Genomic DNA, 17,908 nt, shown 5'->3' with positions numbered 1-17,908 from the left:
TTGTGGAACCTATGATCCCCAGCTATCACCCAGTGAAACCAGAGAGGCTGACAAGATGCTGTTCCCTGTGGTACCACTGTAAATGGTGTTACACAGAGAAAGAAGTACCCCTCTCACCATATACACTTTCTGAAAATTAGTGTGCAACTTAGTCCCGTTTTTAGACACCCGCCGTAAGAACCTGTTTTGTGAATCTTAAAGACACACAGGCACATTTTGAGACAACTAGAGGTTGTCTAAAATTCTCACCCTGTGTAAAAACTCAGATGAGAACCTTGGGTTCTTTTTGATGACAAGGCATTCAGTTCTAGGGCTTGAACCAAACAAACACGGAGGTCTCTGGGATAGATAAAGAATGATTTTGTTACCTTACAGATGCATGAAGTATTTAAGTCTTACACTTGGGCATCCGTGCCACAGTTTGACTTTTCCTTCTCAAGTTGTCCTTCACTTTTCTAGCTCCATTTACACTGGGCCATAAAACTTTCTGCTGCTGCATTAGTTTAAGGCTTCCAAAACTCAGTGATGTAGAGGGACACAGTGAATTAACAATGCAGGCCTTTTCCCCTGTACCCCTTGTAAAGTTCAACCCAACAGACACTAGTACATGTGTAAAACACCACCTGCACATGTAAAAGAGTTACTTGGCTCATGCAATTGATGTCATTCCTGCTGGCCAAAGCAGTGGTGTGGAAGGCTATGGTTCAGCTCCTCCTTCAGCCTCTGTATGACCATTCCCCAGCTCAGTCTCTCACATCTTGTTGCATCCCAGCAGGACTGCTCCATCATTCATTGCCTTGGCTAAGTGCCATTCCATTCAGGATTGCTGGCTTTTGTGAATCCTTTAAGTTGTGTGTCTGGCTCCAAGAAAGGGACTGCCAGAGTCACCCCACAGAGAGACCTGGGTGGGCTCTGTCTCATGGGCTGCGGTGAGCACCAAGGCACCTGGAGGTCCAGCACTTCAAAAGGCTGATTGATCCAGTCCCACCATCCCCTGGGTTTTAAATATGAAATATGTATAAAGTAAAGCTAATGCAATGATTCCCTATGGAACGTGCTTGCTGGATCAAGGCTAAAGGATGTAGCACCTTGCTGCTTCCAGCCTCAAGGTCAAGCAGGGCTCCCTTCTGCATGGTCTGGGATCCTACAGACATTCCCAGGGCACAGTCCAGTACTGAGCAGCAGGAGTGTCCCACTTGTCAGCACAGATCAGAGACTCCTTGCTATTGTTAAGTACAGAAAATCGAGTCAATGCCTGATTGTTAGGCTTAATTTTAGGTGGCATATATAAAATCAGCCCTCCTTTCCTATTTCTCTCTTTTTTTTTTAACAGAAAATGCCCCAAAAATAATAGAGGACGCCGGCAGAAGCAAAACCTAGGCCATTTTACTTCAGATACATCATCCAGAATGGTTTAACTTAGTGCTTTTTATACCTACATTGACCATGTGATGTACATTTTTATTATATCTTTTTTTAAAGAATGGAAATATTTATTTCAGAGGCCTTATTTTTGAACATTTTTAGTGTCACAATATTGGTCTGTATTCTGAAAGCATCAGCTCTAACAGCTATGGACTGCTTTAGTATCTTTACTTTTATGTTCTTGAATACAGTAGTTCATTTTCTGTATCTGTATCACATGGTTATATAATAGACTTGTGCTTTATCCATGGAATGTAATATTTTTGGGAACACAAATTTATTCCAATGATGGTTGTAGACTTAAAAAAAAAAACCCCAACAAACCAACAAAATAAGTCCACATTACCTAAAAAACAAGGCATGAACTAAAGGTAAAAATGTTTACAGCTTACTTTTCTTATGAGGAACTAGAAAACACTGTGTTTAAATACCGTAGATATTTAAATGTTTTTGGAAGTTAGTAACTGATTTTTTAGACACTGCCTATCGCATGAACTGTGAAGCTGTGTGCTGTGTGTAGTTGTAACATATTTATAAAATGTGTGGGCTGGGTCTAAGCACTGCCATCTTCAGAAATAATTCCAACAATTTATTTTTAAAGACGAAAATTATAAATTTCATAATTTGGGAAGTTACCTGGTAGAACAGATGGCACAGGTCCAAAAGGAAGTAGGTCTTAGTAGATTTAGGTATTGTAAAAATTGGTGTTGAATAATTGAACACAAATAATTGGAATAAAGCCTACTTTATCACTGTTAAAACTGTTTTAATACTTCTTAAACTTTTTTAAAGAAAATACATGTTTTAACACCTACAATACAGATTGTATAGTGTTTGTGATCAAAATTAAAAAAAAATAAAAGTGAATGAATTACTAGTGCTCTTGTATAGAGTATTTTCAAGAGCTAAAGAAGTCCATCCAAATTAGTCTGCTGGTCATAGTTATATTAATAGACTGTTAGTTGTCGTTTGAAAGATCCCAAGATAAAGTGTGAATAGGATGTGTTCAGCTGTTTTAACATGTAGTGTAGGCTTTCAGAATTTTGCATGTAGGATTTAATAATTTGTTCAATAAAAAAAAATGCTTTCAACATTTTGAACTGGAAAAGCATGTCACAATACAACGTTTTCACTATATTGCCTCTGGTTTAGTGTGTGTTTATTTGCTACCCCATGGGGTAATCGCAGCAAGCTGAAGACCTGAAGTTGTTTTCCTGGAAAAGAAACAGCCGTGCTAATTTTCCTGACCGCTTTTTGAATTCCCTCAGAGGAAAGCACTCCAGTAACATGAAAACAAAAGTAGATCTTTAAAAATATGCAAGTTTGCTTTCCTGCTTAATTAGCAAGTTACTTAACTTTCCTGGATTAACACTAATAACTTCATCAGTACAGAAGCGTGACCCTTTAAACGTATGTTCCTTTCCAGATATTGCTTCCTAATTTTAGGGGTTTCATGTTGCTGAAAGTATCTGAGCAATCATGTGTGGATATTTTGTAGTCAGAAGTATTTGACCAAGCTCCAGGAGCGGCGTTTCACGCCCTACTTTGAGCATCGCCGGAGCCAGCTGTCGCCCTGGCTCCCTGCAACAGCGCCAGAATCGTTCTGGCAGGATTGCCGAAACTTCGCCTCCCTCCAAGCTGGCTGAAGGCAGGCAGAATGGATCGCCGTGAAATCCCCTCGGAGGCTGACAAACCGCACCAAAATCGTCTCTCCAGTGTCATCGAGGAGGAGGAAGAGCAAGATGCAGCTTACACGATTGTGACAGTCCTGGACAAAGTGGCCAACATTGTTGACAGCGTGCAGGCGAGCCAGAAAAGGATAGAGGAGAAGCACAGGGAGATGGAAAACGCCATCAAGACCATACAGATTGACATGTTAAAGCTTGCCCAGGCTCATGGCAATACAGGCTTCACGGTGAACAAGTTACTGCAGAAAACCCGCAAAGTCAGCTCCACCATGAAGGAGGTGCGGGCGCGCGTGGAGAGGCAGAGCACCAGCGTGCGGAAGGTGGCAGCAAAACAGGAGGAGATGCTGAGGAAAAACAAATTCCGGGTCGTGATCTATCAGGTAACTATGAGCCTCATTTCTTGTGGTACTGTGGCTTTCCCACCTCCTCGGTGACTTCTGGGACGTGCTGGTAAATGAAGCAAAAGGTGCGGTCTGTCCAACAGAGTTATTTTATGCTTTCCTTAACACTGATCTGTGCTCCCCAATGCCTTTCAGTGTGAACCTACTGGCAGCAGCACACAGGGTCTATTATTAGTGTGGGTCGGTTTCTGAGCCAGTCGTGTAAGATTAACTGCAGATCAGCAAGGACTATTTGCTGCCTCTCCGAAGGGTAATATGAGGCAGGCCCTGTGAATCTTGTCATACAAACCATGCCTGACATTCATCTCTGTTATTTTTTTCACCGTATTAGGCAGAAGTGCAAATAGCAAAAGTGTTTTCAGGCTCTCTGAAATGCAGACTTTCTTCTAACACTAATTTCAAAACATGGCTTGTTTAACTTCCAGCATTGCCCAGGCCTTCATACTGCTGACAAATTGGGACTTTTTTCATTGTCTCATTCTATAGCACTATATGTACAAACTAAGGCTCAGACCCACAAACCCTTCATGACAACAAATACTCCCTTGCATGGTCTACCTTGGAAATGGTTTAACATAGCCCTATTTTTTCAATCACAGTGGGCAAGGAAATCATATAGTTTCTTTCACTGACCTTATAGGATGTTCGTTGAACATTAAAATAATTGTATTTGAAGAGAAGTTTCACAAAACAGCATGGTCACACTTGCATCTGTACAAACAGTGCAGACAGTTCTGGGGTCTTGTCAATGAGTGCTGTGAAACACATTTGGTCTGATCCTGCCTTTGCTGGAACTTCCCAGTTTCCCAGGTCAGTAGAAAGTAGGAGTGTTTGATATTTTGCCAGAGGCATAGCTGCTCCTTTTTTACCAGCAAGTCGCTGAAGTGTCTTCCAAATGAGTTGTATTCCTCATTAGGCATTCTTGAAAATACCACCCCTCATGAGTAATACAATGCACCCCCATCACTCAGTTTTACACTCTGATCTTGCATCTGTTTGTACATAAATGACATCATTTGCAATGAATGGAGCTGTGTGTTTCACTGAGTTTATTCACCACGGTGAACAGCTGACAAATTCTTCATAACCTAGCTTTCTTAAAATAGTTCATTTTCCACTACTGGGAAAAAAAATAGCTGAAAAAAAAGAGAAAAGGCTGAAGGTAGGGAATATTACTTCTTTAATGTTATATTAGTGCCATATACAGCCAAATTGTGCCTCCCAGATTTTCTGACTGAATGACTTACTACGGTTGTTCAGTAGAAAGTACAGGCCAAATCTGTCCTATTATTACCATTATTGCAAGCTGCATCATCATCATCACGGAATAGAAAACAGGCACTTTCACTTCTTGCTTGCAAATCATTTCCTCAGTAAAGGTAATAAATCTCTGTGACTCCCCTGGTTAATGACATAATGCCATTTCATTGATGGGCCTTTACCATAATGACTGCAGCAGAATCAATGCTTTGAAAATATTTTTTCTTAAAACTGTATTCATTACATGATGTAAATTCTTCTGCTAGCCAGGCAAGAGCTGTTGTTTATTTAAAAATATAGTAAAATTTGGTCACAGTGGATTTACATGCCGGGGTAAAGAACAGCTGTTGGTATTTTCAGATATTTTATACAAAAGGTGGCTCTCCCTGTGTGTGCTTTCCCTGAGAATCACCTTCCATAGGAGTTTATGATCTCTCTGCTGGTTTTGCTGGACAAGAATGATCTGCACCCTGTTCTGTATGTTTAATTCTTAGGTGGCCCTTTTCAGGAAGGGAAACAGCAATTTTTCCTGACTTTCTGCTTTCCTCTTCCTACGGAGGTTTAGAACTGTTAATGAGGATATGAGTGACTCCCTCCTTAACTTCCATCCCTTTTGTAAGGCAGATTGAAGGTTTTCCCACTTGCACAGAGGAGAGGCAGATATGTGGATCCCCCAGGATCTGCCATTTAACACTTTTCTGGAGAGGGATCACTGCAGCACTGCACCAAACCTGGGACAGTCTAGGGAGGCAAGAGTGCACTGTGGCTTCAAGGCACAGGTACACTTAGGAAGGTCTCTTTGACACAAGGGCAGTGATTTTCACACTGCTGATTTGCACCAGGGTAGGCACCCTGCTGCAGGGCCAAGAGCTGAATGACTGGGGCTTGCCGAGGGTGAGTGGGAGTCTGTTGATAGCTCCGGAGCCAGCGTGCTCCCTGTGCTACACGTTACAAATGGCTGTAACCAGGTCGTTCACTCTGTGCCTGTGACTGATGGCTCTTCTGTAGAGAGGTGTTTTTTCCTGATGCACTATTTGGAACATTGTGATGGGGCCCATGACCCGTGTGTTGCTGGCATGGAATCTTTACACGGGTGAGCACATGTGGGTTTTAGTTTTAACTTTTGCCAGAACATCAGCGTATGAGGAAAAAGGAGACACCAATTAAATACTAAAGATTTCCTTTCAAGTGGGTAGCTTTGATCTTATCATTGATGGAGGGAGTAGGCAGGTTGAAAAGGATCATTGGCTGAAGGAGATTGTCCCGAGAGATCTCAGCAATGATGAAAGGAGTTGGTGATATCCTGACATTAAAAAAAGACAAAGTGATCATCCTTGAACAGAATGATTAGGGAATTGAGAGCATTCATTTTTAGAAGGCCATGTGGTTGAGGAAAAGATTTGGTAGCAGGCAGCTCTCCTCCCTAGGCTGACTGCATGATTAAAAATGCCAGGTTACTTCAGACTTTCTAGTGAAGTCTTTGACCCTAGAGTGCTATGTGCCCTGAGACTATAGTAGGGAATAAAAAGGATGTTGTAGGTTGTACAGGTCACTGCTCATTTCTGTTCAGGTTAGTCTGAATAACCAGCTGTAAGAGCTATCATTTCTCTGAAGTCAAAGAGCATTTAACAGTTTAAATCATTCTGACTAAATTATTCAGAAATTAAAGGGGATTTATTTTTTTTTTTACCCTGAATGAACTTGTTTCCTTTGCTTTTCTACATGTCCCGCAAGTCCCTATTTACATGGGACTGTACAGGCACCAGAAAGTCCATGTTACTGTTAGTGGGCTTTCTTCACATAAGCACCATAAATGAGTAACTGCTTCCTATGAGGGGGCACATGCATTTGTTTTACTCACTGCTGTCTGACATTTACAATTAGTGGACGTGTCATAAACCAAGATTATGGCTTGACTGACCTACACAGTAGGGTTACAACTGATTTGTTTGCCCTGTGGTTGCTCCACTGCACACACTGGGAGAGGCTCACAGAAGCAGCCTTGTGGATGCCTCTGATATGATGCATAAATAATAAATAAGTTAAAATGTATGTGTCATGTCTTGCCCACTGATATTCTGTGGTTATAATGACTAGGACAGTAAGAATGGTAAGATCAAGATGGGGATAATAATCTGGACACATGAGGTAGAAGCTCCTTCATCTGAAGTGGCAGTAGAAATCAGGGTGTCAGGAGCTCAGGAGATTGCCATTAATTTGGTACCATTTGGACATAAGAAGGGCAGTCTCAAAAATGGCCCAGCAGAACAAAATCCTTAGTAGAACGGAGTTAAATAGCTCACCCAGAGCAGACTGTGCTAGGTGGCTCATATTTAATCATTTTTCTGTTTTGCAGAAACATAGAAGGTCTTATCCTTTCTTATATTTACGGACCTGGTATCTTACCTCATATCTTACCTAGATAATCTGGAAAAAACAACAGGTGGCAGTGCATTGTGTTGTAATGTGAAGTGAAGCTTGCAATGGGTTTCTGAAGGTGTGTTTCTGTCTTTGTCAACTGTGTAATATCTTCCTTGAAAATCTTGATACAGAAAAGGTGTGATACTAAAAAAATGTGTTCCAAATTAGAAGCTGTCAGTCCATAGAAAGAAATATAGACAAGAAACTAAATGACTTTTACAGCTGGAATAATGTTAATTTTAGTGTACATGGAGCTAATTCCTGTACTTTCAGTTCTGATCTGAAACTATAAATGGATGTCTTCAGTCCTGAAGACAGCAGGGTCTGTACAAAACTGCCTTCTAGAACTCATGGGAAGGCAGGAAACCCAAATTGCTATTAAAGTGCAGCCTGAAAAGTTAATGGGAAAAAAGAAAATAGTGTGAATTGACTGACTACCTCTGACAGCAGAACCCTGGCCTCAGTAGCCCAGCGACACAGGGCCTTTGTTAGAGTCCTGTGGCAGAAACCTTATAAATATTTTTACAGCTGGGATAGGTAATTGCCTTTGCTGAGAAAACAGAGAATAAAATAAACCCAATTATTGTGTCAGAGAGTGTCATGAGAGCCCTTTGTTTGCATTGTTGAGCCCAGTGCTCCAGTTCAAAGTGCAGGGCTGGCCCCGTGCTGTGCAGCAGCCACTAATGGAGAAGCTATCAACCAGCCAAAGAAAAACTGTGTTTCTAGTGACATGTTTTCAAGGAATGAGGAGAAAGAAAAAGTTTAAAAAAAAAATTAAAAAAACAGATGTTGGGCTGCTTCTGTGTTCTTAAAATGAAATGGTTTGCATATTTCACAGGACTTTGTCCATGCAAGCCGGACTCAACACCATTGGATGTGGTGCCCCCAGACCTGTTCCTTTGGGTTGTTCCTCACAAGGAGACAGGCTGTCCTCTTTGCAGAGCTGCCATTGATTTTTCTCCCCCTATTAGCACTGAGTGGTGGAAACAGCTGATCTTAGTTTACATTTGCACTGGGTGCAGCTGTCCAGGGCTTCCCTTGGGGCTGAGAACTCCCTTCCCTTGGGGCTGCCCTGCAAGTCAGCAGAGGAGTGCAGTTACAGCGTGAGCCTCCTGTGTCGTGTCTCTTCTCCATGGTCCTAGAGGCTGCTCAGAATTGTCACCAGGAGCTGTGGCTGGCTGCTGTGGGCACATGTGTATCTGAGAATGGAATCATAGAATCACTTAGGTTGGAAAATTCCTCTTGAGATCATCAAATCCAGCTGTTCAGCAAAACCCTTCATTCCTGAGGCACAGATTTGGGAATGGACTTGACCGGGGACATGCAGCTGGGATTCCTATTCTCAACACTCCTGAAGATAGCCAATCTTGCAATTAGCCCCTTAGTACAGGAAAAGAGTTGATCAAGACAGCACAGGAACAGAGATGAGGAATATGTGAAGTCACAAACTGGAAGTTTAGTATCTGGGACAGGACTCATGCTGCCAGGCATTAATTTGACATCAGTAACACTGATGTTTGTACATTTGACTTGTATGTTCCTTTCAAGTAAGAAGAGAGAAGTGTTCAGAACCTGATTCTCCCAAACTGTTGTAGACATCTACTTCTGGATCCAGTTCCTACTTTATAAGTTTCTGCTCTCCCCATATAGTTAAAATGTTCTCCAGAAATGAGTTTGTATGGAGTTCTCACTTATGCTTGAGAGCTCTCCCTGGTCTAGCTGACTTGTAGGAACAGTCACCATGTGATGAATGAATGAATCAAAACATTACCAAATATTTTTTTTTCTGCCCCATCACATCTTGTGATGCTTTTTGCCCTTCACTTGCAAGGGGCTTCCCAAAAACTTGGAAATGAGGAATTTTACCAGTTTGATTGCAAACCTGCAAACTGACCTGCAGAGCTATTCCCTGGTCCCTAGTTCTGTAAAGCAATAGCAGAGCAGAGAAATGAAGCAGAGTATGAAGCTTTTGTTTTCCCCTGAAGCTGCAGTTGTCCTTTTTATGCAGGATGTGGTAGCCTGGAGCCAAGGGCTTCTCCACTGATGTGGTGGAACTGGGAACTGGCTGCTCATTGACTGCTGCAAACCACAGACAATGATAATGGGAAAATTAGATGAGTTCCTTTGTAGTCATTGTATGCTGGTGGTTGAATTAATGAATTTCTGTCAGAATTTAAATAAAAGGGATGTGTATTAGGCTTCACAAAAGAGAAATGAGGGGAGTTGACTGTTCCAGACTGGTTTTGCATTGTGTAAAAATAATTCTAAATGCAGCAACAGCACTTAGCCATAAAGTCTTATATGCTGAAGTGTTTACCTGATAAAATGTCTTAGGCAGCCTTTTAAAATAATCCTGTTTCTCTCTCATCTGAGCAGTTTTTTGGCCTGCTGTCAGAGATTCTGAAATGCCATATTTGCAGAAGAAAGGAGATCACTTGAGATTTATAGAGCTTCACTCCTAACTGTTAGACTATGAGTAAAAGTACTGAATGATTTGTAATTGGTTATTCATCAGTGGTTTCATGTTGATTTGGAGCTCAGTTTCAAGGAGGTGTTTTAATGATTTACCTTGGCTACCAGTCTGAATAACAAATCATTCATCCGACATGCAAATTTCTAAGATTTGTTTAAAACATTGTGGCAATGCAGTTTCCTGCCCATAAGCTGCCCATCATTTGCATCACCAGTGGTCATAAACACAGCAGCAGTGCCAGAGCAGGCTCTGGGCTAGCTTTGACCATTTTGCTGCTTCGTGCTCTGCTACAGAATTGTCAGGTGATCCCCAGTCAGTCCCATCTGTGCTTGTGTTAATCATCACCTGCACTTTCCGTGTCATACGCCCCAAGGCTGAAAGATCATTTGCTGTGACCTTTTCCCTGTGCAACACAATGACTCCAAGTTATGGAGTTTCATCAGTCTCTCCTCCCTACTTATTCTGTGAGCAGTTTCCTTTAGACCATTTTGAGTCTTGATTTTATACATACAATACACAATTAAATATATATGCATATAGGTTATTTTAGATATATAAAAATGAATTATTTGTTTAGCCATTCTGATTTTCTGAGGATTTTTTTATTTTAAAAAGCTTTTTTTCTGCTAAAGTGTTCATTGAAATTCGGTAATAGTTGAGAGCTGATAACTGTTGCCTTTATTAAGGCTGTTTAGAGTTACATTTTCAAGCTATTAAAAATAGAACACAAAACCAGTTTATAGCATTTCTTGCAAATATTTACGTGTAATACAGTGCATTACCGTTTTTCCTCTCTGCCAATTTTGGAAGCCCAGTCTGAGTATTGAAATACAAAGCTTTGAATGCATATACAAAAAAAACACAAAAGGATAAGGGATGTGAAGCTCTTGAATTGGCTACATTCATTTAAATGCCCTCATATTCCATTATTTTTTTTTTTCAAAGGACATAAAATTATGACTGAAATTATCATTTAAAATGTTCATGTACTTAAGTAAAGCCTAAGTATTGTTTTACAGTGGTATTATGTTACTGCTTTGCTTAGCAAATCAAGTGAACTCTAAATGAAAAACACACATCTTCTGAAGGAAAATAAAAGTACTACTGCTATTAATTATTGATCCCATCTGTGCTCCCAAAGAGTGGAAATTTATCTAGAAAGTTTGTGAGGGAATCTTTTCAACAACCCTTTTTTCTTCTCCCAGCCTGGCAGTCCTTGCTGAAGGCATGACATTCTTCCAGCAGCCCCCTTTGGCTCCCTAGGGCAGCAGTAAGTGAAGGCTGCTTTTAGAGCCAACCTGATCTTTGCCAGGACACCATGGCTGCAAAATACCTGAGACATTGCTAAACCATTTGCTCTGCCATTTGCCCCTTTCTCTTCCCGGAGAAGAGGAGAGCCTGACTGTGCAGGCAGGGTTATCAAGCAGGCACATTCTGAAACAGCCTCTTCCCCTGTGTGCTTCAATTATCTGAGCATTGCCACCTTGAGAGTCTCATAGGGTTGATTAGAGGCATTGCCACATTTAAGATTATTTACCTACTGGTTTTTAAGGTTTGAGCAAAGGGAAAAAGTCAGCACGTTTCCCTTTGCATGGTTGAGGAGCAGGTGCATTAGGCTTCCCTCGTAAATGCTTTACTGTAGCCTATGGGAAAAAATGCTACTGCTTTGATCCCTTCCTTGTGGTTGGATGACGCCTGCAGTGCCTGAAAAATGGTCACTGCTCCCTCCCATGGGTGCTGAGCAGCCAGAATTTTGGCAGCTGATGGAAAGTTTGAAGAGCAAAAGAAAGGTTTGAAAGACACAGGCTGTGTCCCCTTGAAAATTTTCTAATTGTGAATGAAATTGAAATGAGAGCCAGGGGTGAAAATGCCAGTGATGGAAACACTCTGATGGAAACAGTGATTTGTTAGGTTTCAATGCCATGCTGGCCTTCTTCATCAAAGCTGAGGGTTACTTCTATGTTTACGTTGTATTTAGGTAGGCCCTTAAGAACTCAAAATTCTTTAGCTAGGCATATTTGAGAGGTTAAATACTAAAAAAATAGGAAAAAACAAAGTTCAGCTTTAAGATGCTTTCGTAGCAAACTTGCCATGCCAGGGGCTTCACCAGCCACTCCTGATTTGTGCAGTTGTTCTGTTATGGTGTTATACCTCTAAGTTTTGTCTGTTAAAGTTTTTCCTTAGGCAGTGGATCTAAACACCCTACACCTATAACTGCAAAGGTGTCCACGATTTTCCCTTACCATTCAATCAATGCTTTCAGTCCCTCCTTTGCTACCACAAAACCTTAAGTCTTTCTCCTTTCAGGCTTCATGTCCTTGCAGACACAAACATTTCTCCAAAACATTTCCAGTTTCAACACACCATCTGTGTGTTGAATCTGACTCGTTTCTCCCCTCCCTCCTCCTACACCCATTCATGACACACAACCCCTCTTCTCAGCCCCCTTGTCCCCTGACAACGTTCAGCTCTACAAGCAAGGTACCTGAGCCATAGGTACCTTGCTCAGAACAGATGTCAGCTTGGGGGGGACAGACAGAATGACTCAGAACACAGCCAGCTTTGCAGAAGAGCACTTATTTCTTTGTGTCAGAACCCAGCTCTGTTCTCAAATTGGTGGAAAATGCCTGAATGTTTCTGTGTTAGTGGAGGGACCACGTAAGGGTGAGAAGGTGGGAGATGCATCATATGAGCATGCGTGTTACACTTCTTGTACAAATCAAAGACAACTTCCAAATCAAACACTTACATGACAGATTTACCAACTTTTTTCTTGGAAGTGAAGGAAAAAATATTGTTCTGTTTGAAAGGTCTAAGTCTGTTTCCAGTATGTTGAGTGGTAGATAACATTTCTGGAGATTATGTCCAATGGGCAATTATGGCAAACACACCAGGGCCAGTGTAAGCACCCTCTGCAGGTGCTCCTTCTAGGAGGAGTGATGAAAGGGAAGGGGAATGCTCAGCTTCCACAGATTTGTTTTCTTATTCTGGCCTGTGTGTGTCTTAGTGGTTTGCCAGTAAATGAGGCAAGCAGAGTACATGTCCTATGTATTAATCGATAGACAGCCCCTATGACTGCATGCCTCTTTCCTCAAGAAATCATGTTTAAAATAATTGACTGCTTGGTAAAATATTTTACTGTGAAATAATCTCCTATCCCCATTCTAAACCCTCCCTTACCTCCCATGAGTGGTGCTTGTGGGTACAAGCTCTTCCTAGCAAAGTGCTTAAGCAGAGTTTTAACAAAAATCTTGAAAGCAGCAGCATCAATGGCTCAACTCCCTTCTCCTTCCCCAAAGATTGGACTGCCCAGTCCTGCTGTTCCCAGTCCCATCTGCATTACAGACAAGGAGAAAGCTCACCCAATTTAGGACTTTGTTCTATGCTGATGAAATCAGTAGGTGTTTGGTCTTTTGGTTTTAGTGAGCTTATAAAGGAGCTGGTAGCTATATGCTTGGACTCTGTCTGTTCACTTGGTACCAAACCTTCTTGTTCCTGCCTTAGGAAGGATGAGCTCGTCTCTTCTCTCTGCCCCACAGATATCAGCGATAAGAAGAAATGAGTTAGGAGCAGGAGAGAGAGAAATGAAGCAGATGAAAAAGCTCACCTACTGAGCCTAAATCACTGAATTTTTATTCTGAAACCTAACATGCTAGACAGGCTCACTTATACTTTCCACTTCGGTAACATCCAGAAATCTTGAGAGGAGATAGAAACTCACACTAATGTTTTGCCTTGCTACATTTGATTCTGCAAGATGTGTGCAGACACCAAGGAAAAGAAGAAAATCAAAGATTTGGCAAAGTTCATGCTGAGAGTCTGTAGGAGAATGGAAATATTTCTCAGAATCTGCATGCAGCTCTGGTTTCTGTGTCTCATCTACAAGATCTTCATCTCACATGTTCTTGTTCAAACCTTCTGATTCTAACGTGAGTAGGAAAGATAAAGTGCTCTCTTCTGTAGCTAACAGACTAAAAGTAAACACAATAAAAATCTAGCAATTGAAAAAAGTACAGACAAATTCTTCTTCCAAAGGAAGACAAATATTGCAGAGAAAATAGTGTCTCTGCCTTCCCTCTTTTAAAAAGTAATCTTCATATGAAAGGCATATTCCGCTCCCCATATTGTATTCATCTCTGTATGTACCGAAATTTCAGAATATTCATTCTGGAAATAGTTTTGTTACCATTTCAGCTGAAGGAGTGGGGTATAATTTAAAAACATTTTAAGGAATTACTATCCAGCTGTGTTTTTAGTTAATTTTCAGGAAAAAAGAGATTATGTTTATGTGTAGAAGTCTTTATGTAATTAATGTTAATTTGCACGTTAATGAAGATTATTAGCAAAGCATTGTAGTTTTGTTCCTGCTGATTTTGACAGATGAGTTGAACAACATTCTGCTGTAATCAATGTAACATAATTTGTCCCTATTTTTTCTAAGCATTCACAACTATTTTAGTAGAGGGTTTTTATTGAAGCCAAGGCATGATGAGGGGCTCTGAAGTGGGCTTTATCTGTCAAATATCTCAATGTATGATATTTTATGTAAAACAACACGGCTCACTACTAATGAGTCTCTGTGAAAAATGACAGACATCTTTTTGGCCAGAAAGAAGTTCACAGCAAAATATTCAGTTAGCCTTACTTGCTATTCATGGGTTCACAGCTTCAATATCTCTCCTATTGTCTACTTTATGATGATAATACTAAGGGTAGAGTCCTGACACTGCCATGCCCCAGAAATCAGCTGAAGTGGTTAGTACTAATGAGAAACAGCTTAGACAAGTGTCATACAGCTGTTGTACATACAGCTGTTTGCACCCCAAAGAGCTGCTCCTCCTGGGAGAAGAGCACAGGCACGTGCATGTAAAAAGCTGGTAGGCAAGAAGGGGGTGGCATTGTCTATCTCAAACCCCTCCTACAAGTTACAGTTTTTCTGCTCAGCATGCACTGCACTTCCACATAGAAGTAACTCACTGACACTGAGCCACAAGTTTGTACTGTCCATGCAGATCAGGGAAACAGGTTTCTTAGGAGATTCTCCCTGTTCATATAAATCCTTCATTGCCAAAAACTTTTTTCCCTTTTTTTTTTCCTCTTGGATGTCCTTAACCACTAGCTCATTCTTGGTGAATTTTTTGTTTACTGTGGACAGCTTTTGGAAGTCTTCCATATTTTTGAGCTTTGACCCTCAAGCAATTTTTCTTTGGAGAGGCTGCATGAATTCCTAGGGCTAAGATATCTAGGATAGTCACCATTTCCAAGCATACTGCAGATACAGATTAGATGTGTCATATCAATATATAATTCTGCATGCTCAAAAAGGCCGCCAAATTCACCACAGGAGACAGAGGTGCTTGCTCAGGAATATCATGCGTTTCCAGATGGAACAAATGTTCACCTCAGCAATGGTGCAGGTGCTGAATGAATTGTGTGTTACTGGGTTTACCAAATAACATCTCCCTGCTTTACTGATTTGTCCCCTTGTGCAGCCAGCACATGTGAGTAAATATGTTGGGGTTCATTCCCTTCTGGGCAGCAACAGCAGTGTTTGCTAAGTTCCAAACAGTCAAAAAATGCACAAGTGTCTCAGTAATAGTAGCAGACCAAAGCTACTCGTATCATTGAGGCATTTGCTTGGACAGTGTACAGCTGACACAATTCCAAGAGCCTTTTTTGTCTGCTTTTATTGGTGAGGAATAATGGATCTAGGTCCGATCCACAGCAGTAGATGAGCTCAAAAAAAAAAAAAAAAAAGAAGACCTAGACAAGCCGTGTCTGAAAACCGTTAGAGGCCAGGACTCATAGAACCATTGCATTAATTAATTTCAGGTAGAACCCCAGTGTAAAGAAATCTTTAATCAGGGATATAATATCTTTAGAGAACTTGGCACAGATTCCTTTTGCCATTTGTGTTCTGCATAGATTGGGTATGATGGTACAAGCCTACCTTACTTTGTTAGAGTATTACATTTCAGTTAGTACTAATTAACTGCAAGCCAACCAAAAAAAAAAAAACATAACACTTGAACCACCATCTTTTTGAAACACACTTGCTGGAACATGACTCTCTGCTTTTATTCACAGGAGGAAACTGAGTGTCCTTCATCTCTCTCTGTTATCAAAGAGATGACAGCAGGTGAAACTATAGAGGATGATTTCTTCCCACCTGATGATCTGTCTTCTGATGAAGAATATTATATTGAAGAAAGCAAAGCAACCAAGTTCAAGAAATCAGGCATGAGGCGCATTGATGACATCAAAAAGGCATTTTCAAGGGAAAATATCCAAAAGACAAGACAAAATTTTGGCAAGAAGGTAAACAGGCTTCAAACTAGGATAGTAACCCCTGAGAGGAGAGAGAGGATCAGGCAGTCAGGAGAGAGACTGAGACAATCTGGGATAAGGATCAAGAAAACCATTTCACAGGCTGCTCCAACAAAGGAGACATTCAAGATCCATAAAAAAAGTAAAGAACGAACAGGAGCCGAAGGCCAGGAGGGGATCCAGGAAGCCAGTGTACACATTGCCTCTGAGCTCCCAGCAGCAGAGCCCTTCACTGAAGAAATCTCTTACACAGAAGTGATCACCAAGGTAAAGAAAGACAAGAATAGTGCAACAAAAGGTGCTTCCCAGTCAACTGAAATAGGGGTGTCTATCCCAGAAGTTGTCCTTAAGCAGGAAAGAAAAGAAGGAGGAGGTGATGATGACGTCCCTTTGCTAGACTTAAAGCAATCATTATAAGGAGTCAATGAGCACACACCCCATACTGTCCTCACTGAGCAAGAGAGAACACAGTATGTACTCACTCAGCTTTAGAAAAATGTGTGAATTTGTGTTATATCACAAACCGTGCTGGTGTTGTTCTGCCATCCACATAGATGTCTGTAGTGTTGTCTTCCTGACAAAAGTCAAGCCATGCAAACTGAATGAAGGGGCTCCCCCTCTGTCTCGGCGTGTGCCGATAGCCATTGTTAACCCCAGTGGAACTCACAGTGTCAAAGGGAGATGGGAATCTGCTGCATTTCCAAGATTGATTTAGCAGTCGCTTTACAGCCTACTCACTCTCATCGTTTTATGTACAACAGTACAAAATTTATTTCCATTATGTTATACCGACTCATCTAATGAGAAAACAATAACAAAGCTATTACTTCATATTAGCAAAAGGAAGAACTATGAAAAATGTCATTTAGCTGTACAAATATTATCACTTAAGGACCCTCGCAGAAAAAGCAGGAAGAGCAAATTCCTGCTTTACCCACTGTATGAAAAAATGTGGCAGGAATTATAGGGTTTTGAGTAAATTCTGTTTTTTCTTAGTGGAAAAGAGAAACTCTTGAAATGACTACAGGTTATTTCCAGACTTCTTGAATAGGAAGGTTCATTGTAAGTAAACAATGTGTTTTGTGCATTTATGGAGTAAGAATAAAAAAAAGACACGTTAAATATGGAATAGCAGGAGGAAAAAGGAAGGAGGTATCATATTCATGTTTTGAAAAGAGGAGATTGTGAGAAAGGCAGTTATATGAAGCAGTAAAAGTGGAATAAGATGAATGCGTAGGTTCTGGATAAATTGAGATAAAAATTAGAATATTATAACTACAGCTTCCATGAGATTTTTTAGGAAGTTATTCTTTACAGAGGATCATAGTGTTTATGAGCATAACTGACCAGACAAGGGAATTGTTTTGTTTTCCACTCCTTGTGTTTTTTCTGAGCGCTTCACTGCAATTAAAATCTATTCTACAAAGTCACAGATGTACAGGGCCAATCCATAACCCAATTCTTTTTTTCCTATCATCCTCATTATTGACCAGTCACAGCCTCAGGGATTATGAGACAGACACCCTTTGGACTATGGAATGCTGTTTATTTGCAACTCTCAGGAGCCAGTGCCCTGACATCAGATATGTTTGTAAACATGACTGCTACGCTGACATGTGTGCAGGACTGTATTGCTCTCTTCATTCTTAAATGGAGTTGCCTTCAAAGCACTTATCTAAAGCAATGTTAGTCATTACTATCTGTGTGAAACTTGTACAATATTGCCAAAAGCTGTATGATTGTATTTAATATCTCGGGTTCATTTTAACAGAAGAGCATAACTTGGTTATCTATATACATTGTTTGAAGACTTCCAGCTAATTGTTAATCTATCATTCAAATATAATTAGTTTGGTTTCAAGTATTCTGCCTGTCAGTTCTTTCATTTAGATTGGTGTGCATCCCACTTGAAG

The 17,908-nt window shown here is 40.7% G+C and overlaps 2 protein-coding genes across 2 annotated transcripts in view; both read left to right on the top strand.

The window, feature by feature from the left end:
• The window catches only part of TMEFF1 (transmembrane protein with EGF like and two follistatin like domains 1), a 112,251-nt gene extending 110,164 nt beyond the window's left edge, over positions 1-2,087 (top strand). The window contains exon 10 of the mRNA XM_059856021.1: positions 1,334-2,087. Within this exon, the coding sequence (XP_059712004.1) occupies positions 1,334-1,418 (85 nt within the window). The 3' untranslated portion in view covers positions 1,419-2,087. The remainder of the gene's footprint in view (positions 1-1,333) is intronic.
• An 846-nt stretch (positions 2,088-2,933) lies between these two features.
• CAVIN4 (caveolae associated protein 4) lies at positions 2,934-17,859 on the top strand. Its single transcript, XM_059856034.1, has 2 exons — positions 2,934-3,493; positions 15,756-17,859. The coding sequence occupies exons 1-2, from the start codon at positions 3,083-3,085 to the stop codon at positions 16,410-16,412; spliced, it is 1,068 nt and encodes a 355-aa protein (XP_059712017.1). The 5' UTR covers positions 2,934-3,082; the 3' UTR covers positions 16,413-17,859.
• Positions 17,860-17,908: the final 49 nt, after the last annotated feature.

The sequence above is a fragment of the Haemorhous mexicanus genome, chromosome 1 (assembly GCF_027477595.1).
Source record: "Haemorhous mexicanus isolate bHaeMex1 chromosome 1, bHaeMex1.pri, whole genome shotgun sequence".
Classification (NCBI taxonomy): Eukaryota; Metazoa; Chordata; class Aves; order Passeriformes; family Fringillidae; genus Haemorhous; species Haemorhous mexicanus.
Note: the sequence above shows the minus strand (reverse complement) of the source record. Positions and strands in the feature narration are given on the sequence as shown.